At 41.8% G+C, this 24,889-nt stretch overlaps 1 protein-coding gene across 4 annotated transcripts in view; it reads left to right on the forward strand.

Moving 5' to 3' along the window:
• The window catches only part of KIAA2012, a 126,173-nt gene that overhangs the window by 52,605 nt on the left and 48,679 nt on the right, over positions 1-24,889 (forward strand). For all 4 annotated transcript variants that reach the window (XM_082466983.1, XM_082466985.1, XM_082466984.1 and 1 more), the window contains 2 exons: positions 2,236-2,304; positions 15,157-15,233. In XM_082466983.1, coding sequence (XP_082323109.1) covers positions 2,236-2,304; positions 15,157-15,233 — 146 coding nt within the window. The remainder of the gene's footprint in view (positions 1-2,235; positions 2,305-15,156; positions 15,234-24,889) is intronic.

Raw genomic sequence — 24,889 nt, forward strand, 5'->3', positions numbered from 1 at the left:
TTGTGGAGGGGCTTCACAGGGGGAGATGGGGCTGAAAGGCAGGCCAGGACCAGGCCAGGGAAGGCCTTGTGTGCCAGGATAGAGCTGAAATGCCGCTTTTTAGGCAACAAGAAATCACAGGTGCTTCAGGAAGGATGTCATGCAACCCACCCTGTGTGCCAGGAATAGGCAAGAGAAAAGGCCGAGCGCTCAGGCTACTGTAGAATCATCCAGACAGCAGCTGACCAGGGCCTGGATGGAAGGCAGTGGGCAGACGCAGGAGACGCGGCAGAGGGATAATCCCCAGGGCCGCCGACTGGATGTGGAGAGCCCACCCAGCATTCTGAGCAGCCAGTGACAAACCTGTTTGTAGTGTCTCTTTACAAAATTGGCTACAATTCTCATCTCCAATTTTCTACTCAAACTATCATTTTTCTGTTTTCACTTTCAGCTAAGAGGATGACTTTCTGGGTGTCTTGTGTACAGTAATTAAGATAAAACAACAATCAAGGCCTTGGAGCCCGAGTCACCCCACGGCGGCACACACAGGACCACAGCCCTCTCCCATGTGGCACTCAGCTCGAGTACCTCCTTTTATTTAAAGTCAAACTCCCACCGACACATAAAAAATAAATTCCAGTGCTGAGCGCCTCTCAGCTTGTCATGCACTGTGGCTGTTTTCAGGCTTATGTGCTCTTGGGGAAGTGGCTGAGCTTCCCAGCGGTATTTACCCACAACTGTGGTAAATAATACGAGTTCTAAGGAAAACCCTGATAGCAAATTCCTTGGGAGCTGTGAGTAAGGAAGAGGCAAAGCAGTAAGCAGTGATGGAGAGTGTTTGTGTAACCCTCCTGCACCCTCTCACCCTGACACACATTGAGCTTTCTCTTTCATGATTGTTTTAGCCTCTTTTTCCCTTCCAACCACCGACCACTCAATTCTTTGAGGGAAAATTAACATTCATTATGCAATTTCTCTCTCTCTTTTTAATCCGGAGTGTCTGTCTCCAAGGTCCCTACTCAATAATTAATGTTTGTTCTCGTTTCCCATTCTCCAGAGCATCTATTCTTGAACTGTAAGGTCAACAATTAACACTAATTATGGCTTTTTCTCTCTCCAGTGTTGGTTCTCAGGATCCCAAGTTGCCCTGCTCAGCCTAAGTTACGTGTGTGCACGCGGCTGCGTGCGCGCACACGAAGGTGGGAAAGCACCAAGGAGCAGGCTTCTCCAAGCCCCCCACTTTAGCAAATCAGTAAAACCAAACATTCTTTTTCGGCAATGTCTCTAGTATATGTATTATCAGTAATGAGACGCTGAAGCATAAATATATACACATACATACATACATGTATTTGGAAATGAGCTTGGGAGGGGGTAGTTAGACAGATCTCAAAATCTTTTTCAGATATATTTGATTCCCTCTGACCTTTTTCCTCCCTATTTCTATCTCCTTGATCTCTCATACCTCTGTCTCTCTGACATACACACACAAACACACACGCACACACACACCCCCCAAATTTCTCATTAAAAGCCATTCCTCCATTTCAGATTCACTCAGCTGATCTCCTTGCTATCTATTACCTCTCCCCTAACTACCTTTCTCTGGTCTGTCAGCCTAATTCTCCTCAGCCATTAAAACAGCATTATTTTAACTAGTGTTCCTTTTGACAGACAAGGACAGCTAGGAGAATGATTCTCATCTAAAGTGACTCTAAGAGATTGCAAAAAAAAAATTCATCAGGGCTGTGCAAAAGCCTATCTTTCTGGCTAGAATCAGATGGGCTAGAATCCCTCCTGTCTCCCTGGTCCAACCCTTGAATTTGCGCTACAGCTGGAAGCAGGGGTTCCTCACGCTTGTCTGTCATCCCCCCCATCGCTGCACGCACTGGGGTCCCGCAGCACATCTGCTGTTCAAATCTGGACATCTCTTCACAGCGGGTGTCAGGCATTAACTCTTTCATGCTCTTGTTCTGTCAAAAGTTCTCCTCTCAGAACTTAAGCATCACAGTATCTGCAGGGTTTCACCCTTAAACATATTATAATAAATTAAAATATTATCTTCTTCAATGTTTTTTAAATCCTAGATCAACCTTCCCTCCATGATAGCATCTAAGGGTTTTCAAAACTATCTAATTCATTATGAGGCTTAGGCATCAAGCCATCCACTTTGTTTTCCCCTGTCTTGGGGTAAGAAAAATAGCTCTTTTTCAAGACTTTTCCACACTCTCACGTAAAACCCTTATTGTTTTTCAGCCTGTGAATCTGTCAATTCAAATATCAGCCGTGGAGAGGAGGAGTCTAGTATTCAACATCTTCTGAAAGGTAAGATTCTCCCCAACAGAGTCACCTCTACTTCTCCTCTATGTTATTTGACTCACATACATATTATTTCATACCCAGACCTCCAGAAACACACAATTTCTCCCCAAATATACTAATAAGTAGGAAAAAAGATTCATTTCTTGGAGAGCCTGAGAAATGGAGTATCCTCAAGAGTTACTCATGGGCAGCCCTGTGTGCTGTGGTCTGAGAGAGAAGAAAAGTCGACCCAAATGCCTGTGCTGAGCTGGCCCCGGAAGGAGAACTTGCAGAGATGTCCTGTGGGTTTTGCAGATCATACGGTGCATAACTCACATTGTAATGAGGTGGGCATTGCCTCCCAGAGTTGTGTACAGTTCAAACTGCACATCCACAAACTAGAAAGCTATCTGGAAAAGACTCTCGGGCTTGTATTCTAAATGGAGGACTGAGGCCAGTTCTGCCTCGTCCAAGCTTCCTTTGCTATTTCATTTCCCCCGTGGAGAAATCAGCAAAAACTGAGTGTAGCTCATCCTCTACCCACTGCCACTGCTGCTTCTGCTTCAAACCAGGGGTAAAGGACGAATTATGTAAAGACTTTCTCTCACTCCTAAAAATAGTCTTTGATTAATAGAGAAGTGTGTGTGGTCTTCCTCACTGCTTATTTTGGGGCAGGCAATGATGAATCCTGCATGAGAGACCTGCTATAGCAACAGGAAACAAGGTCACAGATCGAGGGCTGGAGCCAGAGCTGGGTGGAGGGCACTGGTTTTGCTAGAGACTGCAAAACTAGAAGGAGAAAGGGCACCATCAAATGCTTGCCCATCTCAAAATCTGTAAGCAGAGAAATACTGGGGAGCCCAGCATTCTGCGTTACCCCTCTCATCATTCTCCTTGGGTGGACATCCTGACCGTGGTGCGAAGAGTTTCAGGGTCAGTTCTGTTCATTCTCACTTGTTGGCTGGAACTGGGCCAGAGCAGCTCTTAATAGGAGCCCACCAGCGGAGGATATGACGATGATGATGAAGATGATAACTATCATTGCTATCTATCTTTATGCCAAACATTGTGCTGAGTGTTTTACATTCATTAATTCACTTCATCCTCATTGCAATGATATGAGCTAAATTCTATTATTATCCTCACTTTTCATCTAGGACAGTGTGGCTCAGAGAGGTTAAGGAACTAGCCCAAGGTCACACAACTAAGTGGTGAAGCTGGGATTTGAACCGTAGAAACCTACATTTTTACTACTATGCATGGTGACATCAATCTAAACAGGGACGTTTCCCAGACTCACAGATACAGAGAACAGACCTGTGGTTGCCAAGGGACAGCAGGATTGGGGGTGGAGGATTGGGAGTTTGGGGTTAGCAGATGCAAACTATTATATATAGGATGGATAAACAACAAGGTCCAACTGTATAGCACAGAGAACTATATTCGATTTCCTGTGATAAACCATAATGGAAAAGAATATGAAAAAGAATATATATATATATAACCGAATCACTTTCCTGTACAGCAGAAATTAACACAACATTGTAAATCAACTATATTTCAATAAAATTTAAAAAATAATAAGATAAACAGGCACATTTCCATCTGACAATATGTGAGAGTTTAGGAAGTTCCTGATTTCATAATGACTCATACTCATAAATGACTTCTGTTGCGCATCCTTTTTTCCCTCCAATTCCCCTTACTTATTATCAGACACCATTTTGTGGGTAACACTGAAAATGATTTGCAACTTTTAGCGATATGGGGAGAAGCTGAAACACAGTAGGAACAGTTTGGAAGAACCAAACTCCTAAGACAGATTATCAAGCCAGATAGGCCTGTTTACAGGGTAGCTCTCCAGACCAAAAATATCCTTCCTAATATGGCTGAAAATGTTACAATTTCACTTCATTCTCCTATTAAAGTCTCACTAATAATAGATTCACTTTGAATTCTGAAGTAGTCTCTTAAAAAGCTGATACTTCTGAGAAGCTAACAATCATTCACACTTCAGTAAAAATGTAATCAGATGGCTGTCCTCTTGCAACCTAGTGAGAACAGCTGCTCTGAGGGACTAAAAATTCTGATGGGATGGGAACAGAGGTGGATAATTTGGGAGTAAGTAGAGTCTTAAGGGTTGAAACATACCTGCCTGTTGGGGTACCCTGGAGGGCTTGTATGAACAGAAGATTATTAGCTATATGGAAAAAGAGGCACACAGAGAAAAGAACATAAAGGGAAATGGTAAAGTGACAAAGACAAACTTGAGCTATTTCAGAATTGCCCCATGGCAAGCTTTATATCCAGGAAAGGGAAAGAAAACTTTTACTCCTTGTCTTCTCTACTCCTAGTAACTAAAAGACCTTAGGCTAATGCAAATCTCTTTCTCATTTCCAAGCTTTTGAACACACAGTTCCCTTTGCCTGGAGCATAATTTCTCATCTCCTCCTATCCCCTAACATTTTATTTTAATTGTGGTAAAATACACATAACATAAAATTTGCCATCTTAACAATGTTTAAGTGTATGGTTCAGTAGTGTCCAGTAGATTCATGTTGTTGTGTAACCAGTCTCCAGAACTCTTTCATCTGGTAAAACTGAAAATCTATATCCGTTAAATAACTCCCCATTGCAATGGGACTACGCATATAAGCGCAGAATACCTGCTTCAGGGCTTAGAATAGAGGAAACTTATCTGTTCCCTTGATTTGCTCAAAGACCTTAACAAAAAATTCTTACATCTCTTTGAGCTTAACACTCCCCATTTGTTTGTAAGAAAATGGATATAACACTACATTGAAAATACCAGATACCCCCTGGAATGGAGTTCGAAGAGCAATTTATTTTATTTTATTTTTTTTAATTTAGATATTTAGAAGACATTCAAACAACCACATGCACACAAACACACACACACACACACACAACAGAGAGAATAGGAGAGAGAGATTCTTTCAACAGTCTTCCAGGGGATCACAACTCAACACCTCTCTACACTTCACTTTCCCCTTGGATTTTTTTTTTTTTTATTTTTTGAATTTTATTTTATTTGTTTTTTTATATAGCAGGTTCTTATTAGTCATCAGTTTTATACACATCAGTGTGTACATGTCAATCCCAATCGCCCAATTCATCACACCACCACCCCCCCAACGCTTTCCCCCCTTGGTGTCCATACGTTTGTTCTCTACATCTGTGTCTCAATTTCTGCCCTGCAACCCGGTTCATCTGTACCATTTTTCTAGGTTCCACATATATGTGTTAATATACAATATTTGTTATTCTCTTTCTGACTTACTTCACTCTGTATGACAGTCTCTAGATCCATCCACGTCTCAACAAATGACCCAATTTTGTTCCTTTTTATGGCTGAGTAATATTCCATTGTATATATGTACCATATCTTCTTTATCCATTTTTCTGTCGATGAGGATTTAGGTTGCTTCCATGACCTGGCTATTGTAAACAGTGCTGCAATGAACATTGGGGTGCATGTCTTTTTGAATTATGGTTTTCTCTGGGTATATGCCCAGTAGTGAGATTGTTGGGTCATATGGTAATTCTATTTTTAGTTTTTTAAGGAACCTCCATACTGTTCTCCATAGTGGCTGTATCAATTTGCATTCCCACCAACAGTGCAAGAGGGTACCCTTTTCTCCACACCCTCTCCAGAATTTGTTCTTTGTAGATTTTCTGATGATGCCCATTCTAACTGGTGTGAGGTGATACCTCATTGTAGTTTTGATTTGCAATTCTCTAATAATTAGTGATGTTGAACAGCTTTTCGTGTGCTTCTTGGCCATCTGTGTGTCTTCTTTGGAGAAATGTCTATTTAGGTCTTCTGCCCATTTTTGGATTGGGTTCTTTGTTTTTTTAATATTGAGCTGCATGAGCTGTTTATATATTTTGGAGATTAATCCTTTCTCCATTGATTCCTTTGCAAATATTTTCAACCATTCTGAGAGTTGTCTTTTCATCTTGTTTATGGTTTCCTTTACTGTGAAAAGCTTTTAAGTTTCATTAGGTCCTCCTTGTCTCGTTCCTGATCTTAGAGGAAATGCTTTCAGTTTTTCAGCATTCAAAATGATGTTTGCTGTGGGTTTGTCATATATGGCCTTTATTATGTTGAGGTAGGTTCCCTCTATGCCCACTTTCTCGAAAGTTTTTATCATAAATGGGTGTGGAATTTTGTCAAAAGCTTTTTCTGCATCTATTGAGATGATTATATGGTTTTTCTTCTTCGATTTGTTAATATGGTGTATCACATTGATTGATTTGCATATATTGAAGAATCCTTGCATCCCTGGGATAAATCCCACTTGATCATGGTGTATGATCCTTTTAATGTGTTGTTGGATTCTGTTTGCTAGTATTTTGTTGAGGATTTTTGCATCTATATTCATCAGTGATATTGGTCTGTAATTTTCTTTTTTTGTGGTATCTTTGTCTGGTTTTGGTATCAGGGTGATGGTGGCCTCATAGAATGAGTTTGGGAGTGTTCCTTCCTCTGCAATTTTTTGGAAGAGTTTGAGAAGGATGGGTGTTAGCTCTTCTCTAAATGTTTGATAGAATTCACCTGTGAAGCCATCTGGTCCTGGACTTTTGTTTGTTGGGAGATTTTTAATCACAGTTTCAATTTCATTACTTGTGATTGGTCTATTCATATTTTCTATTTCTTCCTGGTTCAGTCTTGGAAGGTTATACCTTTCTAAGAATTTGTACATTTCTTCCAGTTTGTCCATTTTATTGGCATAGAGTTGCTTGTAGTAGTCTCTTAGGATGCTTTGTATTTCTGCGGTGTCTGTTGTAACTTCTTTTTCATTTCTAATTTTATTGATGTGAGTCCTCTTCCTCTTTTTCTTGATGAGTCTGGCTAATGGCTTGTCAATTTTGTTTATCTTCTCAAAGAACCAGCTTTTAGTTTTATTGATCTTTGCTATTGTTTTCTTTGTTTCTATTTCATTTATTTCTGCTCTGATCTTTATGATTTCTTTCCTTCTGCTAACTTTGGATTTTGTTTGTTCTTCTTTCTCTAGTTCCTTTAGGTGTAAGGTTAGATTGTTTATTTGAGATTTTTCTTGTTTCTTGAGGTTGGCTTGTATAGCTATAAAGTTCCCTCTTAGAACTGCTTCTAGGTTTTGGATCGTCGTGTTTTCATTGTCATTTGTCTCTAGGTATTTTTTGATTTCCTCTTTGATTTCTTCAGTGATCTCTTGGTTATTTAGTAACGTACTGTTTAGCCTGCATGTGTTTGTGTTTTTTACGTTTTTTTCCCTGTAATTGAGTTCTAATCTCATAGCATTGTGGTCAGAAAAGATGCTTGATATGATTTCAATTTTCTTAAATTTACTGAGGCTTGATTTGTGACCCAAGATGTGATCTATCCTGGAGAATGTTCCGTGTGCACTTGAGAAGAAAGTGTAATCTGCTGTTTTTGGATGGAATGTCCTACAATTATCAATTAAATCGATCTGGTCTATTGTGTCATTTAAAGCTTCTGTTTCCCTATTTATTTTCATTTTGGATGATCTGTCCACTGGTGTAAGTGAGGTGTTAAAGTCCCCCACTATTATTGTGTTACTGTCGATTTCCTCTTTTATAGCTGTTAGCAGTTGCCTTATGTATTGAGGTGCTCCTATGTTGGGTGCATATATATCTATAATTGTTATACCTTCTTCTTGGATTGATCCGTTGATCATTATGTAGTGTCCTTCCTTGTCTCTTGTAACATTCTTTATTTTAAAGTCTATTTTATCTGACATGAGTATTGCTACTCCAGCTTTCTTTTGATTTCCATTTGCATGGAATATCTTTTTCCATCCCCTCACTTTCAGTCTGTGTGTGTCCCTAGGTCTGAAGTGGGTCTCTTGGAGACAGCATATACATGGGTCTTGTTTTTGTATCCATTCAGCAAGCCTGTGTCTTTTGGTTGGAGCATTTAATCCATTCATGTTTAAGGTAATTATCCATATGTATGTTCCTATGACCATCTTCTTAATTGTTTTGGGTTTACTTTTGTAGGTCCTTTTCTTCTCTTGTGTTTCCCACTTAGAGAAGTTCCTTTAGCATTTGTTGTAGGGCTGGTTTGGTGGTGCTGAATTCTCTTAGCTTTTGCTTGTCTGTAAAGCTTTTGATTTCTCCATCGAATCTGAATGAGATCCTTGCAGGGTAGAGTAATCTTGGTTGTAGGTTCTTCCCTTTCATCACTTTCAGTATATCATGCCACTCCCTTCTGGCTTGTAGAATTTCTGCTGAGAAATCAGCTGTTAACCTTATGGGAGTTACCTTGTATGTTATTTGTCATTTTTCCCTTGTTGCTTTCAATAATTTTTCTTTGTCTTTAATTTTTGCCAATTAGATTATTATGTGTCTCGGCGTGTTTCTCCTTTGGTTTAACCTGTATGGGACTCTCTGCACTTCCTGGACTTGGGTGGCTATTTCCTTTCCCATGTTAGGGAAGTTTTCGACTATAATCTCTTCAGATATTTTCTCGGGTCCTTTCTCTCTCTCTTCTCCTTCTGGGACCCCTATATGGGAATGTTGTTGCGTTTAGTGTTGTCCCAGAGGTCTCTTAGGCTGTCTTCATTTCTTTTCATTCTTTTTTCTTTATTCTGTTCTGCAGCAGTGAATTCCACCATTCTGTCTTCCAGGTTACTTATCCGTTCTTCTGCCTCAGTTATTCTGCTATTGATTCCTTCGAGTGTAGTTTTCACTTCAGTTATTGTATTGTTCATCTCTGTTTGTTTGTTCTTGAATTCTTCTAGGTCTTTGTTAATCATTTCTTGCATCTTCTCAATCTTTGCCTCCATTCTTTTTCCGAGGTCCTGGATCATCTTCACTATCATTATTCTGAATTCTTTTTCTAGAAGGTTGCCTATCTCCACTTCATTTAGTTGTTTTTCTGGGGTTTTATCTTGTTCCTTCATCTGGTACATAGCCCTCTGCCTTTTCATCTTGTCTATCTTTCTGTGAATATGGTTTTTGTTCTACAGGCTGCAGGATTGTAGTTCTTCTTCAAAGAGCAATTTAAAACATCTCTTCATTGGAATCTATAGAGCTTTTACAACTTTTTGTTTTCTTTTTGGTCTTTTGGTCTTAAGGAATATTTTCAGTAGGTAGTCTGTGAGAATTGTTTCACATTAGATGTATTTTTGATGTACTTGTGGGAGGAGGTAAGCTCCACGTCCTTCTATTCTGCCATCTTGATCTCTGCCCCAAGGAATATTTTCAGATAAAAATGATAGAATTTTTAAAAATTATATAGATGGCAGACTTTGGGTATTTGTGGACTTGAAAGCCAGTTTTGACTATTGGCAAATGACTTCAGAAGTCAGGGACACATACAATTTGTCATTTTACGGAGGCAGGAAGTCAAATCATAGATATGGCGAGGCTGGGAGACAGAAGACCATCACTAAGCTAGTGAATACACCCAGCCAACCTCAGCGTTGTGGTCTGTATTCACTGTAACATGTGCAAGAGCTCTTGTGAAGTTATTTTTTAAAAAGAAGAACATTGATTTTTAAAAATTCTTTTATTGGAGTATAGTTGATTTACAATGTTGTGTTAGTTTCAGGTATACAGCAAAGTGAATCAGTTATACATATACATATATCCACTCTTTTTTTCGATTATTTTCCCATGTAGGCCATTACAAAGTATTGAGTAGAGTTCCCTGTACTATACAGTAGGTTCTTATTAGTTATCTATTTTACATATAGTAGTGTATTTATGTCAATCCCAATCTCCCAATTTATCTCTTCCCCCCCATGTCCTGGTAACCATTAAGTTTGTTTCCACATCTATGACTCTACTTCTGTTTTTGTTTTTTTTAAGATTCTTTTCCCATGTAGGCCATTATAGAGTACTGAGTAGAGTTCCCTGTGCTATAGAGCAGGTTATTGTTAGTTATCTATTTTATATATAGTAGTATGTATATGTCAGCCCCAATCTCACAACTTATCCCTCCTCCCCACCCCCATCCCCTGATTCTTTCTTTAATGGCCCTATAAAGTAGGCCAATTGCTGGGACTGGTGATGGAATTAAGAGAAAATGAAGTTGTCTAACAATTTGATGATTCTCTGCCAAAAAATAGTTTTATAAATCACTCTAATCCTTTATCTATCAACTCATTAAGAGTCTGAAGAACTCCCCCTCCTTTTTCATTTCTACTTTAGTTTTACTGGTCACATGAATACACGCTAGGGGTATTCACAAATCTAAGGACTCTTGAAACTCTCAGGATGTGTCCCTCCTAAAGCCAGGATCCACTGTCCATTTAGTGTATGATATGCATGAGGGATCAGGACCTTGCTCAAGCAGTGAAGTCGTGCTTAGCACAATGCATTTTAAAGCTGGTATGGATTTCAAGATGTCTGTGTGTGTATATATCAGCTATATTTCTCAACTATAATAAAGTTGAGAATATTAAGTTTTGTTCTGTCAGAGTGATCAAAAAATAACTTTTATTAACTAGTAATCCATAAATACTGTCTTCTGTTTCATCACTCTTCAGACATTTGTGGTATCTTCTCATCAAAAAGACCATAAAGAAGCATGAGGCTTTTCTTAAGGAAATTTTTCCTCCTGCTTTCTCTCTTGCTTCTTTCACACATCTCCCTGTGGCCTAAGGATTTACATTTGCTGTTGTCTTCATTCCTAGCAATTACTCATTTGAAAATTAATGAAGACACCAGCATCAGAACATGTCCAATAGAAAGAATTAGTGTGTCTGTTTTACAGAGCACATAAAGATTGTTCATTCATTCATTCAGCAAACACTAGTTGACCATCTACTAATGCCAAATAATGTGCTGGGCATAAGGATACAGTTGAGAGATAAAGTCCATGCCTTAAAGTCATCCACAGTAGTGGAACGTGCTGAGAGCTATGGATGAGCACAGGCTAACTCAGCCTGGAGTTTAGGAAGGCTTTTGGAAGGAGAGGACACCTAAGCTGAGTTTCTAAGGATATATGTAGGAACTAGCCAAGTAGAAAAGAGGAAAGAATGCTCCAGGGAAAAGGACCATATGAAGGTTAGAGAACATGGTGGCATGGGAGAAATGTAAGCAGCCTGTAATGCCTGGACCCCAAGGTACATGTAGGGGAGGAAGTAGTGAGAAATACAGCTGGTGGGGTAGGCAGTAGCCAGATCATGAAGGCCCATAAGCAGCAACTAAGGAATTTATCCTAAAGATTGTGAGATCCTGTTTACACAGAAATTGACATAACCAGATTTTTATTTTAGAGAAATGACTCTCCCGGCTATGTAGAGAATGGATTGAAGGGGGTAAGACCAGAGGCTGGGAGACCAGATATCTACACTTGTTTGAGAGCAAGTGACCAAGAACAATATTTTCTGCAGAATATTGAATTGAATTGATTGGCTGCTTTGTATGTAGCTCTACCTTCAGCCTCTTTTTTGAATTCCCTTCTTCCATACCATCTTCCACCACAGGCATCCTTATTAATCCTATGATGTATATCGATTGGAGGTTTTCTCGTGTAGCTGATATTTTATTGCTACACAACTCGAATTTCATTTCCATCATCTAGCTTTCCTTCCATTTGGGGCTTGGTAAGCTGCCATGTACCTTTGGACCTCTCCATAAAAAATAATTTACGAACTTTTGAGAGAAGATGGTGTTCCCAAAGCTAGACTCTTGAGACTGAGCAAGCCTTGGTCTAAGAAGATATAAGTAAGTAAAAGAAGTTATTCCAAATTAGAAGAAAAATATTGTCCTTGCATTTACTAGGCATTTCCATATTTAAATTCAGACTGACTCATATCTTCTAGATCTACTTGGCTCCTTTAATAGAGCTCCCTGGGGTATGTCTTTAGGCTGGAGACTTTCTCAGGTCTTAAGCAACTGTTTGATATGCCCATCTCACCCTCCTTCTTAACCAGGAAGATTTAAAGTGAAAATGTGTAGCATAAACAAGGTCTTAAATCTTGTTCCAAGAATTTGATGATGACAATACCAAAAGGCCATCTTGGGTCTTGATCTCCTGCATTAAACAAACAGGCTCAAGATTTATTATAACACGATGAAAGCTCTACAGGTCATAGGCATCTTGAGTCTTATTATATAAAGTAAAGAAGGAAAGATCAGCAGGGCTATGTAAAGGGACCAGAATTATCCTTCCTTTTATGGTTATTTTCTACTGGGAAGAATTTTTTTTTAACAACCTGGAATTTGTATTTTCCATTTTTGACCAAAAATACAAAACCATGAAGGTACAGAGGCTGACTCTGAGGCCTCCTCCCATTGGCTTCTGCTGCAAGTCCACATGCAAAGCTGTGAGAAGGCAAAGGTACTTTCTGAGATCTGTTTGGCAATGGATACATCCCCTCCTCAATGATGAACTACTGCAAGTTATGGGGGGGGAGTTCCATGAGTACACACTAGTGGTCAAAAGGTACTCATGGCTCAGAAATGGTATGTGTGGAAAAAGACCCTACACATAATGTAGAGGCTCCTGCCAGCACTTTCGATAGCTCCTGCCCTTGTACCTACCAAATGTTTGGCCACTTTGGAGCCTGCAGGTCTGATGTTCTCTCACAAGCCCTGACACGCATCTAGGAAGGAATCAGGTGGTCCACTGTGCCTGATAAGGTGACTTTCTGGAGTTCAGTCTCTATTTTGATACCAGATGAGCATCCTATACCAAGGGAAATAAATATTCTGAAACAATGGGAATAAATAGGACTATGTTTCATTTTTATTTAAAACAATAAACAACTTGGGAATTGAACATGGCCAACATAGGCTGAAATAGAAGGAAATTTTAAGGCACCCATATTCCATGCTAGCATCAGATGCTCTTTCCTGCTTTTCAAGTTTTGAGTGTTTGCTGAAGGATCCCATGATTTGAAGAAGGCAGAAGAGGTTTGGGATGAGACCCCATCTAGTAAGGGTCATCTCTGAAACTGCCTGATTATCTGGTGGGAATGCTATCTCCTTGCTAAAAGCCTGTGGCTAGATTAATGCTAGCGTTTGAAAATCTACTCAGGCCTGATGGTGGGCGGCCAGGGAAAGAATGTGTTTTCTGTTTATCTCTTTCGTGGCAGAAATGTTCATCACAGAAAGACTCTGAGCTCCCAGTTTCAGGCAGGCCTGGAAGTTGTGTTGTCTGTAGTCTGTGAATGTACACACCAGCTCCGGAATAATGGGAAAGAACTAGGCCTGTGTTCACAGCCAGTTGCCTGCGTTTGTTGATGGGTCAGTTTCTTCAACTTGATAAGAGGGGTAGATTCTGCCACATGGTTCAGGGAGAAAGTTTTACCACCCCCCTTGCTTTATCTCCCAGGAATGCAGTTTGAGTTGTGTCTCCTCCTTGACAGCTCGGACCTCAGTAAATTACCAGGGTCTTGACCCAAGAAATGGAGAAGTCTTAAGCAATTTTTCAGTCTCCTATCTAAAAATGTGTTTACATTTCTTGAACTCTGGCTGACTGATTCATTCTCCTGGTGTTGCAAGAACTTTCCTTATGCATTAGAATTTATAAGTTTCATTTCTAAGAGACCCATGGTTCCTTCCAAGCCACAGTGAAGTGAACCTCATCGCAACACAATTCTGTTGGGCTGGATTTGTGCAGAGGACGGATCCGGGCCAAGCAGCTGTGGTGTGGCAAGACCAAGTGAGGTTAACAGGAGGCAGTGTGAGGTAGAGGGGAGAGTAGGAGACGCTAAGTCAGGAGGTCTGGGTTCAGGTTCTGGGCTTGTGCTCTTTCAAGGTATGGTCTTGAGTCAGTCACGGGAAGTCACTCTCTGGGCCTCAGTTTCCCCAGCTGTCTTAAATAAGAAATGTTTTAAATCTGTGCAGAAGCCATTTTCAAACAAGATAGATGAGAACAGCTGAGAAACAACAGAAAAGGGGAGGTCAGCCCACAAGGAATGAGTAGAGGCTTTAGGTCAAAGAGGCAAAGATGCAGAATCACATATGGCCAGACTCTTAACAGAGCTACTTAGGAGTAGCAAGTATGTAAAGAACGTTTTGTTGGACACTGGTCCCACACAAGAGACTAAAATCCTTGTCAGGGGAGCCATGCACTTAGCTAAATCTGTCCCTCAAATAAACATTCCTTTATAAACATTTAATTTACTTTCTTAGGGGAAAAAAAGGAAAACAAAATCAATCCTATCCCTTTGCAGCATGAGGTTTGAGTGAGGCAGTCTTGGACTCAAATCCTTACTCAAAACCTCATTCTTGGGTGGGTTACTTTACCTTTCGAGCCTCAGCTTCCACACCTATAGAGAGTATGATAACACAACCATGGAGGAGAGTCGTGCAGATTACACGCCAACCACATATCGGTGCCTGCGTAGTGCCTGCTTCAGGGTGAGCGCCATGATTTCCATTAGTCCCCTCCCATCAGCCCCTTTTTGGCCTCTGCCTTTGTTTGCTTCATGTTTCACTTCTCATGTTGCCCTTCCACAGCATGAGGGAAAAGGGAAGTCTCTGATCTCTCTGTCTGGAAGGTTGCAGAAGCATTTTCCTACCTCAGTGAAGCAGGATCATACAAAATTTATATTCAGCAGGATCAGCAGATTTTTTTCCATCAATATTTCCTTCTTAGTTTCAGCTTTATCTGAATTTTAGTAGCACAAAGAATTTACTTTTGTTCTTTTAAAGAGCAACCAAAACAAGAAATTTGAATACAAAGTCTCAACACTGTATTTAACGTGGCATTTAGACTGTGCCTGTAGAAGTTACATGTGTTATTTGGTGAGTAAATATGAATGCCACAGGCATGTGTGTGTTTCCAATCTTACACATATGAGCTAGGTGTGTATGGGTATGGTATATATAAAAATTCATGAGACCTAGGTCTGACAACCTTGACCCTTTTCTCTCTGATTTTCATCATAGCAAACACTGAATCCAGAACTGATCTTCACATGAATCTTAATGAAACCTCACCTTTGACCCAAAAGCCAGAGAAGCAGGTACAGTACTGACTCTGCATGAGCATGATACTGGACTTTGGGGTTGTTGTCCCTACTTGCTGTGTGACCTTGGGTGAGATTCTTCACCTCTCTGGGCCTCATTTGCCTCATCAATTAAATGAGACAAGTAGACTATAAAATCACAAATGTTCCTTAACTCATAGACTTGGAATGTCTTAACTCAACTTGGACTGTTTTGTCTGGCTCTTCGTGTGCGCAAATAAGCTGAATAGGCCTTTCCCTGACTTCTGCAAAGTCAAAAAGGGAACAAGGAAACACAGAAAGGCATCCTCCATCGAGGCAGTAGGCACTAAGACTTTGTGCCAATGGGCCCATTTTTCTACTCCAATTCTCATTCCTAATAGGGAGGAAAAAATTGCAATCAAGAAAAAAATGCAAGGATACTGTGAAGAAAGGGGAAAAATGCTTTATCTGAATAGATTAAGAATATCTATTAGTGGTTCAAGGACGTATGTTCGCAAATACTTATAAATTTGTTCCTTCAGTTGAAGTTTTGAGGCTGGCACTGTCTTCAGATTCACTCTAGAGAGACAACTCGGGGGAATTCCTAGAGCTTCGCGGGTCTCGGAGAAGCTGGGCCAGAAGCCCCACAGCCCAGGGCTCTCTCAGGTCTCCCCCAGCCGGGCGACAGCGGGGTGGCAGGACTGGGGGTGGCACCGGCAAGGTCTCTGTTCCTCCCTTACCTCCAACTTCCTGACTTTCTCCTCTTCCCTCACACTCATTAAAAAAACAGTAATAATAAAGGTAGCTTTGTTTTCCTGTGTGTGCCTAGCCGGTTCTGAGGAAGAACCTGAACTCTCCCTGTTAGGACCCTGGGCCTGGGTCAGGCCTCCCCTGCGCTCAAACACAGCCCAGTCGACCCTTACTGCTACTGAGGAACCACAGAACCAACATTTGCATGTTTTTTTTTTTTTTTACGTGCCTGCTTTGTAGACACCCTTTCTAAGGGATCTAGAAGGTTTTCTTTTTCAAGAGAGTCTGTGACTGAGGAAAATGTGCTGTCGTTCGATAATTCCACAACTCCGAAGGCCTTGCAAATATCTCATATGCCCTAAACTCTCCAAATTCACACAGCCCCGTGGCTGTATTCCAGGAGACCTCATATCACCTGCAATAAATGAGTGGCTCAGTCCTGTCAAATCAAGTCCTAGACTGAATTATGAACCTTGCAGTCAGAAAGAGGAACAGCAGACTGAGGGTCTTCAGCTCTAATCCTGGCTTTCCCCTGCGCGGCCATGGCAAACCAGCGCCCTCGGGGCATTGCCTGTGCCTCCCTCGCGAAAGGAGGGGGGCTGTTCCCACCAGTTGGTTTATTCAAGTCGCAGTAGTCTTATTTCCTTTAGAAGTAGCCCCCAAAGCAAAGCCATCTGAGGAAAAGTCTAGGAAGCCCCACCAGCCCCCAAACACAGAGAAAGGGGGGTGGGGTCGGGGAGGGGGAGGTGTCCCCCCTGCCTCCCCCTCCCCCTTACTACTTGAGGCTAATAGCTCTTCATTAGATTAATCACTGACTTCAGTTTTCCCTACTTCCTCAACCTACTCCGTGTAAATGACTAATTTCATGTTTACTATAAATCATCTGGAAGGATTTGGAAACAAATTTCTGCCCAGCAGATTTCAGTTACGTACCCTGATGGGCCACTGGCACACTCAGTGGATTCCTTCCACTGTCGCCCTCCCACTCTGAAGCAGGCCAGGACATCACACAAAATTGATCTTTATCAGCATCAGCAGTTTCTACTCTTCTTTCCTTTCCATTAATGCCCCCCCCCGCCCCCCGACTCACCCCCTCCCTCCCTTCACCGGGGTCTGACCATATTAGGAGTTCGTTCACACAAAATACCTTTACTTTTTTATCAGTGTGCTAGCTGCGAGGGAAAAAAACCAAACCAAAACAAAAAAACCCAAAGGTGGGATATGTTGGTATCAACCGTGCTTTAACGAGAAGTCACATACCTCGATGTGGAAACCCATTTCTGACGGGCGGGTGAGAGAGAAAGCCAGACAGCGCTTTGCAGACCTGACTGGGTTCCTGGATTTACCGGGTTCTGGAGGCCGCCTCTGGTGCCCCCTACTGGTTGGATTTTTAAAACCTCCGCTGTGCGTTTCCGAAGCGGAGGTCGGCCTGCGGACGTGAGCAGGGAGGAGGAGGAGGAGGAGGAGGAGGAGGGCTCCCGCCCACTCCACCCCCGCCCCACCCCCCGCCCCGACACAGGATGGCAGATTGTGGGACTCGCTCCTGAGGCACCTCTTCCGCACCCGGCCGAGAATCAGGGCCTCGGCGGTAAATCCATAAATAGAAATGCGTAGCCACTGACATCAACAACTTCCTAGGAGTTGGAGGAGGGGGTTAGTTGGGGAAAGAGGGGGAAGAAACCTACGAGGGGAAATGTGGAGATGAAAAGAGAAATAAAAAAAGAAAAAGGAGACAAGCAGACATGTCTCAACTCCAAGCTCCCATTTTCTCTTTCAAATGAAGTGCCTCCCCACTGTGAACAGAATCAAGTATTTATGAAGGCATTTTTTGCATATTAATAGCATGTGGAGCATTGCCAGTTCTGAACTCCTAAAGGTACGGTGCCCTTTTTTTAATGCAGGTCCTTCAAACTCCTCACAGAATTTGGTATTCTCCTTCACATATATTTTCTTTTCTGCCTTGTGGCTCCTCTTAAGGAGTTTCATTTGATTAAGGGAAATTAGTTCCTGGGATACAGTCAGAGACCGAGCACTGCTCTTAACCTCGGTGGCTGACATCAATCACTAGAGAAGCCTTTCCTTTTCCCCAGGCCTCTCTATGTAGATAGAGGTGAAAGGCTGGGTGAAGTGACCAGCACCTAAAAAGAGTATTAAAATTGTAAATGAAAATTCTAGCAGGAAGTGTTAACATATCTATCCTGAGCGGGGGAGGGGGGAGGTAAAACTTTAAAAAAAAAAAAAAAGTAAGAAAAATAATTATAATTGCATTAACTACAGCAGCATTTCTATCTATACTTGGTAAAGATCCCATTCAATTTTAAAAGAAAAACATTGAAACCAGTTAGAAAAATAAGCAAAAGACATAAACAATTCACATCAAAAATAATAGTAATAGAAAACAAATGTGGAAACAATATTCATCCTGAGTAGCAATTTAAATTCAAATTGAGGCGAACTGGAGGTACCATTTTATATTTGACATGTGTGCCTCCTCTCACCTTTTTTTCATGGTAACACCCAGAACTGATGAGTTTTTGGTAAAACTGGTACACTTATACACTTCTGGTGGGTTGTAATTTGGTTCAATCCACTTGTAAAGCAATATGGCAATATGACTGGCAAAACATGAAAAAATATTCATACCCATTGATTCAGTATTTCTGACTTCTGGGAATTTATCCTAAGGAAATAATTCAGCAGAAAAAAAGTGAGTGAAGATGTCCATTGCAGCAGTATCTATAATAGAGAAAAATTGGAAACAGCCAGAGAAATGACTAAATTGTGAGGGGTTTAATTCAGGCATTAAAAACTGATGCTTGTTCATCCTAGAAACTGTGATTTAATACAAAAGGTTTAACACATGGTTTCTCACCTTCAGCACCATTGCCGTTTTGAGCCAGATAGTCTTTGTTGTGGGGAGCTTTCCTGTGCATTGTATCAATAGAATGTTGAGCAGCGTCCCTAGCCCCTACCCACTAGACGCCAGTAGCACAACCCCCCGATTGGTGACAGTCAAAAATGTCTCCAGTCCTTGCCAAACGTCCCCTGGAAGGCGAAAATCACACACACCCCAGCCCCAAACCCACATTGCAATCTACCGATTTCATTTTAAATGTAGAAATCAAAGTGATGTCAATTATGACTGCAACTATGTACAAAAAATACTGTGTCTATAAAGACTTGCAAATAAGTGCAGTTATGCTCGTTTGAAATTATGACTATGTTGGGTTGAGTCTTTTGTTTTTATTTTGTTTTCCTGGTTTTTCATTGTTTTTCTTTTTTTTTTTTTTTCCAAAATTCTCCCTGTAAGGAGGAAAAATAGATCATGAAGAGAGTTGGTTTTATTCAAGTCTAGCTTAAAATGATGAGGAGTCACGGTAAACAGCAAGTATACAGCAAGCGAAGCAAGGGTCAACACCATAGTGCCATTATTTTTTAACTACTGATAGTGAAATTACTTAACATTAATTAGGTTTTTATTAGACTATTGGGTAAGACCATCAGAATGCTCCTCCTAAGGATCTCAACCCCTTTTCAGCATTTTATCCCTCTGATCCTAGACTTTGGTGGGGGTGGGAGGCAACAAATTCACCTGTTTTTCTGAAAAGTCTGGACCTCAAAGTATGAAACTCTCTAATCCATTCAGATCCATCTATGTAAGCTTGGGACAAGACGGGCCCTGAGCCCACTGGTTCATGGAGCTGTCAGGGCAGAGAGGTTGTCAGTAAAGGGTATCAAAGTAGAAGCTCACACTTCAATTAGATTCCCCAAGAATCATTGCGTCTCTTTGTTTAAAATAAGAAACCATCTCACGGAGTTTTGACATTGTCGGTTTTCTCCCTTTGTTAGGGAAAGCAAACATCCTTTCTCACTTGCTTTATCTTGGGTTTTGTTTTTTTGCTTTGTGGGGATTAGAACTTTGGTAGTGTCCTAAAAATCCTGTTAAACAAAAATTATGTCCCCTTTTCCCATTTCACAAAGCCACGTCTCTTTCGACCTATACTGTCTCTTGAGTTCAGGTTTCATGAGTTTACGACAGTATAAATTCATATTTGATCTTATGTGTCCTAAATTTACCTCTTTTGGATTTCAAAGAGTAGCCTGTAATTCTAGCGCACTAAGGATTTAGGTTGAATAAAGCTGTGTTTACCCCATCTGTTTCTTTGGTGGTTTCACAGATGGTGTTCATCTCCCCTTTCAGCCTTCCTCTTTCAGGAGAAAAATAGAACACCTGTAGACACACTAAGTTTTTGTGCAAGGTACAAAGGTAGCCTTTTGTTTCAGTGTCCTTCTGAACCATACCTTGCCTTTTGTTGAACTTTTTAGCTGTTATCTAAGAGAGCAAGTTACTACTCTTTAAAGACAGACTTTTTTTTTCTTATTCTGCATTATTCACCCTAGCATCTCACATGTTTAGGACAGTTCTTGGCACATGGTAACTCCTCAAAAAAAGAAAAATTGACAAATAAATCTCTTATTGACATTAAGGTCCATGTCCTGGATGGAAAAAAACCTCCAAGTAGGATTTGGAGATTGCACTTCTTTTCTTTCCAGGGAAATGATACAAGAGTTCAGCTGCCGTTTCTCTAACACCTCACACCATCTCAGAATACTTCCTGCTGTTGGTTGCCATGATCTGGTGTTTCAGTCTCTGAGAAGCTTTGGGTCTTGTGCAGATTGGATGTGTCACTAGGCATCCTTCTTGGAGATCTTTTTGGAGGCTGGGCCTAGCAGGGATGCCTGGGAGAATTAACCATCTGCATGTCCTCACCTGGAGAAGTTCCCTTTCCTCCCCACCTTCTATCCTCCTGTTTCTCATTTCTAAAGGCATGGCACTGCATTTCCCCAGCTCCTTGCTCTTCCCCCCTCAGCCCGCCCCCTCCATCGCCCCGCCCACGGCTCTCCCTGGTTTTGTAAATAGCTTTGGTTGGGGAACTTGATTCAAAAGTTTTTTTGAAGATCTAAGCAAACTTCATCTTCTGGCTCAATCTTACCCACGGGATTACTTTGTCAAACCAAAAACTCCATTGACAATTTAAGGATAATTTACTGAGAGGGACTTGTTTTTAATTACAAAATCGAGACTTTTATTTGTTGAATTTTCACTGCAACTATTATTTATTCCAGTAAGTCTGTATTTATTGATCTGTTGGCTACTAGGTCCAACCAGACACATGATATGTGCCTGATTTTCTTTTTTATTTTTATTATGGAAAATTTCAAATACTTGCAAAAGTAGAGAGAATAGTATAATGAACCTCCATGTACCTATCATAAGCTTCAATAATTATCCCTCCATTATCAAGAGGGTCTTTTTAAATGGTCATAACAGCCAATGTTTTTGAGGTTTACTATGTGCAGGATTTAGAATTATCCCCCTTAATCCTTAAAACAGCCCTATGAGGTAGGTACAGTTATTGTCATTTACAGATGAGGAAACAGATGTCATGACAGACAGGGCCCCATTTAACATGCGACCTGCACTTGCCAAAAGGCCTACTGGTTTGGGAATCCCACAAAGTTGCTTTTAGATCCCACCTTCTTCCATACTGACTGTGTGGGTTCAGGCAGGTTATTTAACCTCTCTGAGGCTCAATTTCCTCCCCTACAAAGGACAATGATGTTTTCCTCATGGGGTCGTGACAATGATTAGATGAAACAACATATGGAAAAGGATTAGCACAATGTTGTCACTAGGCAATCCTGATAAATTACAACAGGAATTATTATTCTATTCCCTCGCCCTCTGCTTGAAAGCTATTATAAAACAGAACTCGGGGCTTGTATGCAATCTAAGGGTGCAGATGTAGAAAAGGAGAAGCTTGAATGGCAGGAATAACTTAAAGGGCTACGAGTCAATCTACCTACCGTTTCTCCCCTCCTCCACTCCACCCACCCTCAACCCCCAAGCCCAGACACCTCAAATATCCTCCATGCTGTCTGGAATTTTGTTTCACTACTTTATGTAATTCTACCTATTGCAGATTCCTTTGGGTTTCTCGTATCTCATCGTGGATTGTTTTTTAATTGTTCTCCTCCCTACCCCTAAGGGAGCATAGCTGAAGGCCGAGGGGAGGGGGAGGGGCGGGGGGTGAATTTTGTAGTGGGGACGCCGTATCCAGCAGCGCCCCAACTCCCCCAGCACATGGCTGCCCAGGAACAGTGAGAGGTCAGAGGACAGGCGGGCAATGGAAGGGAAGGGGGCAGAAAAGAAAAGAAAAGGGTATCTTTCTTTCTCTTCTTCCAGCCCTCTGCTATTCCAGCATTACCAGGACTAGTTCAGCTCCTTTAGCCCAGCTAAATTATGGGTTAGATAAGTTTTTATGGGCCCATGTGGGAATCAAAGCACCACAGGTAACATTTCTTTTTCTAGTGAAAATTTTATCTTTTTACAATGAAATCAGTTTGCAAGTTGAGATTCCCTGTCTCTCAGTTGTCAGATTAGAAAAGTCACACCAGAGCCAACATAACAAGGAAGTCACACAGTTTGGGGTTAGAAGGAGCTGGGGACTTGTTCAGATTTCCCACCCTGCACCCCACCACCTCCCATCTCCCCATCTAAGTCTAAAATAGGATGTGTCATCTCTCAAATACAGGCAGATTTCCGGCCTGAATATAGCCAGACACCCCCTCACAGAAAAAAGCTCATTTCTATCTCCCCTGGGGCAGAAGAGGTCACTTTCTGGCTTAAATCTTTTCTCCTCCAGCTCCTGCTAAGCCAGATAAACAATGATTCTGTTGTGTCAACAAAGCACTTAATTAAACTGAGGACAATGTCAGTTAGAACAATGTCAATTAGATAAGATTTACTTCCAGATAGTTGAAGCCTTGGAATTAAAGTCTCCTGGGTTTCATTATTCAAAAGGTCCTTGAGGAAAAACACTGAGGTAGAGAAACTGAGGCACAGAAAGCTTAACGAGTTGACAAAAGTCACCACATGAGTCTCTCATAGAAGTTAAGACTAGAGATTGCTGTGTTTCTCTTCCTGGTCCACTGTTTGCTGGCTCTTGGGCTAATTTGTAAATGCTTAGGAGGATGTAAAAATCTCCTTCCATAGAGTTGAGGATGAAGTGGATGAAGACTAAAATTCGTGACAGGAGGGGAACAAGAAAGCTCTTCTCTGGTTTCCAACAAAACTGTGCCTCCACCTCGCCTCCTTGTGGAGCCCTCCTAAAACTGTCCACTCGGCCCATTTCACCAGCACCAAATTGCCTTGAGAACATAAAAAGTGGGCCAGGATGTCAGGTGGCCAAGATGAGCAGGATGAACGCAGGAGACGGGCACATGGACCGCTGGGCAGACTTGCGGTGGATGGAACCACGCTGTGCTTTGGGGTCCCGTCTGCTCCTCAGAAAGAGGCCGTGCAGGCAGACCAATTGTTGAATTGAGACGCTCATGTTCCCTCTGGCCTTCTGAAGACTAAAGTTCTCCTGCTTCTCCAGGCCAGGGAAACCTAAACAGAGAGAAGGTCTCAGAGCGGGACTGGGGGTGGCCAGGTGGCTGGCCTTGCACAGGCTGGGTCCCCTCCATGTCAGCCTGAGCTGAGAGTGTATACAGAGCCCCTGGCCCACTCAGATCCCTCCCCAGGAAGCCCAGTTGCAGGGAGTCCAGCAGAGTTCCATGCCCCACTCAGCCCCACCTATGTCCCCATTCCTACTGCCCACTTTTAGTTCCACAGGCTGCCAAGAGCAAGAAATAACAGGGCCTGGGAAGGCCAAGCGCAGGGGAACTTGCCAGACCCCTGAGGTCCTAGCTCCAGGCAGGAGTGACCTTCTCCAGGATTTGGTCCCCACCCTCGGTGACTTCTCCATCCCCACCGGGATTCAGAGCCACCCGGACCCTCACCTTCCAGGAAAGTGGAAGGACAGACTCTCAGCCAAGGAGGGAGGCCCGGTGGTCCAAAGACGTGTCTGACTCTTTTCCTTTTGTTTGCTCACAGGAGGGGACAAATGCCCTGTGTGCACAGAGGTTTGATGTGACAACTTGATGGACCACATAAGGGTTTCAGCAAAGGCCTCCCGACCCCACTCTCCATGCATTAAGATAATGGTGGGGTGTGTAGCGTAGTTCAGGTCTTGGCTACAGAGGCCCTCCTTCCTTCTGTTTTCTTCCTCCAGCTCAGCTTGCCCACAGGTTCCCAGAGACTCTTGGCAGTTTGCTCTCAGGCAGAATGAAGCTGTGAGCTGTGTGGGAGACAGTTAGACAGCGAGAGTGTTGCAGCCTCCTTAATGAGGGACCATAGCTCTTCTTGGAACCACGAAGCCGCAGCTACCGGGATGGGGAACTCCAATTAGAAAGGAGTGGGAGAAGTAAAGAGCTGCCTGCGACAGATCCGTGTCTGTGGTGGCTCTGTGGGACCCGTAGGTGGAGATCTAGCTGGTTGGGTTTAGAATCTCCCTTCCTTCTTAAGGTAAGACATTCCAGTGACTGCAGAGCCAACCCATGCTGGTGACCCTTCAAAATACACAACTTGAAAGGCGGAGGAAAAATTATTGGAGAGAGGGTTTCTCCTTGAGTTTGTAGCTCAGATAGTATAATCCAAGAATAAGAAAGGAAATGATATGTATTTTGTTTAATGGACATCCTCTGTTAGTTTTACTACGTTATATATGTGTGCAAATGGATATTAGTAAACAGCCGGTAGCTCTCTTTTGTTCTGGCTTTCAAGTGAATCACATTATGTTTACAGCAAGATAGTAAACCTGGATTTTCCATGGCTCAGTCTGTCGGAGCATAAGATTAGCTCTTGAATTCATTAACAGTCATCGCCTTTTAAATGTCAGATAACTTTTTAAATGCCAAGCACTTACACAACGGCTTCTGTGCAATTCAAATCAGATTTACCAAATTAACTCATTAATCTTTATTGTTTCATTTCCTCAAGGGAAAGGCTTCCAGGTGTTTTTAGCAGAACATAATAATATTTAAGTATTTACAATACA

This window comes from Balaenoptera physalus, assembly GCF_965194825.1.
Source record: "Balaenoptera physalus genome assembly, chromosome: 6".
Lineage (NCBI taxonomy): Eukaryota > Metazoa > Chordata > Mammalia > Artiodactyla > Balaenopteridae > Balaenoptera > Balaenoptera physalus.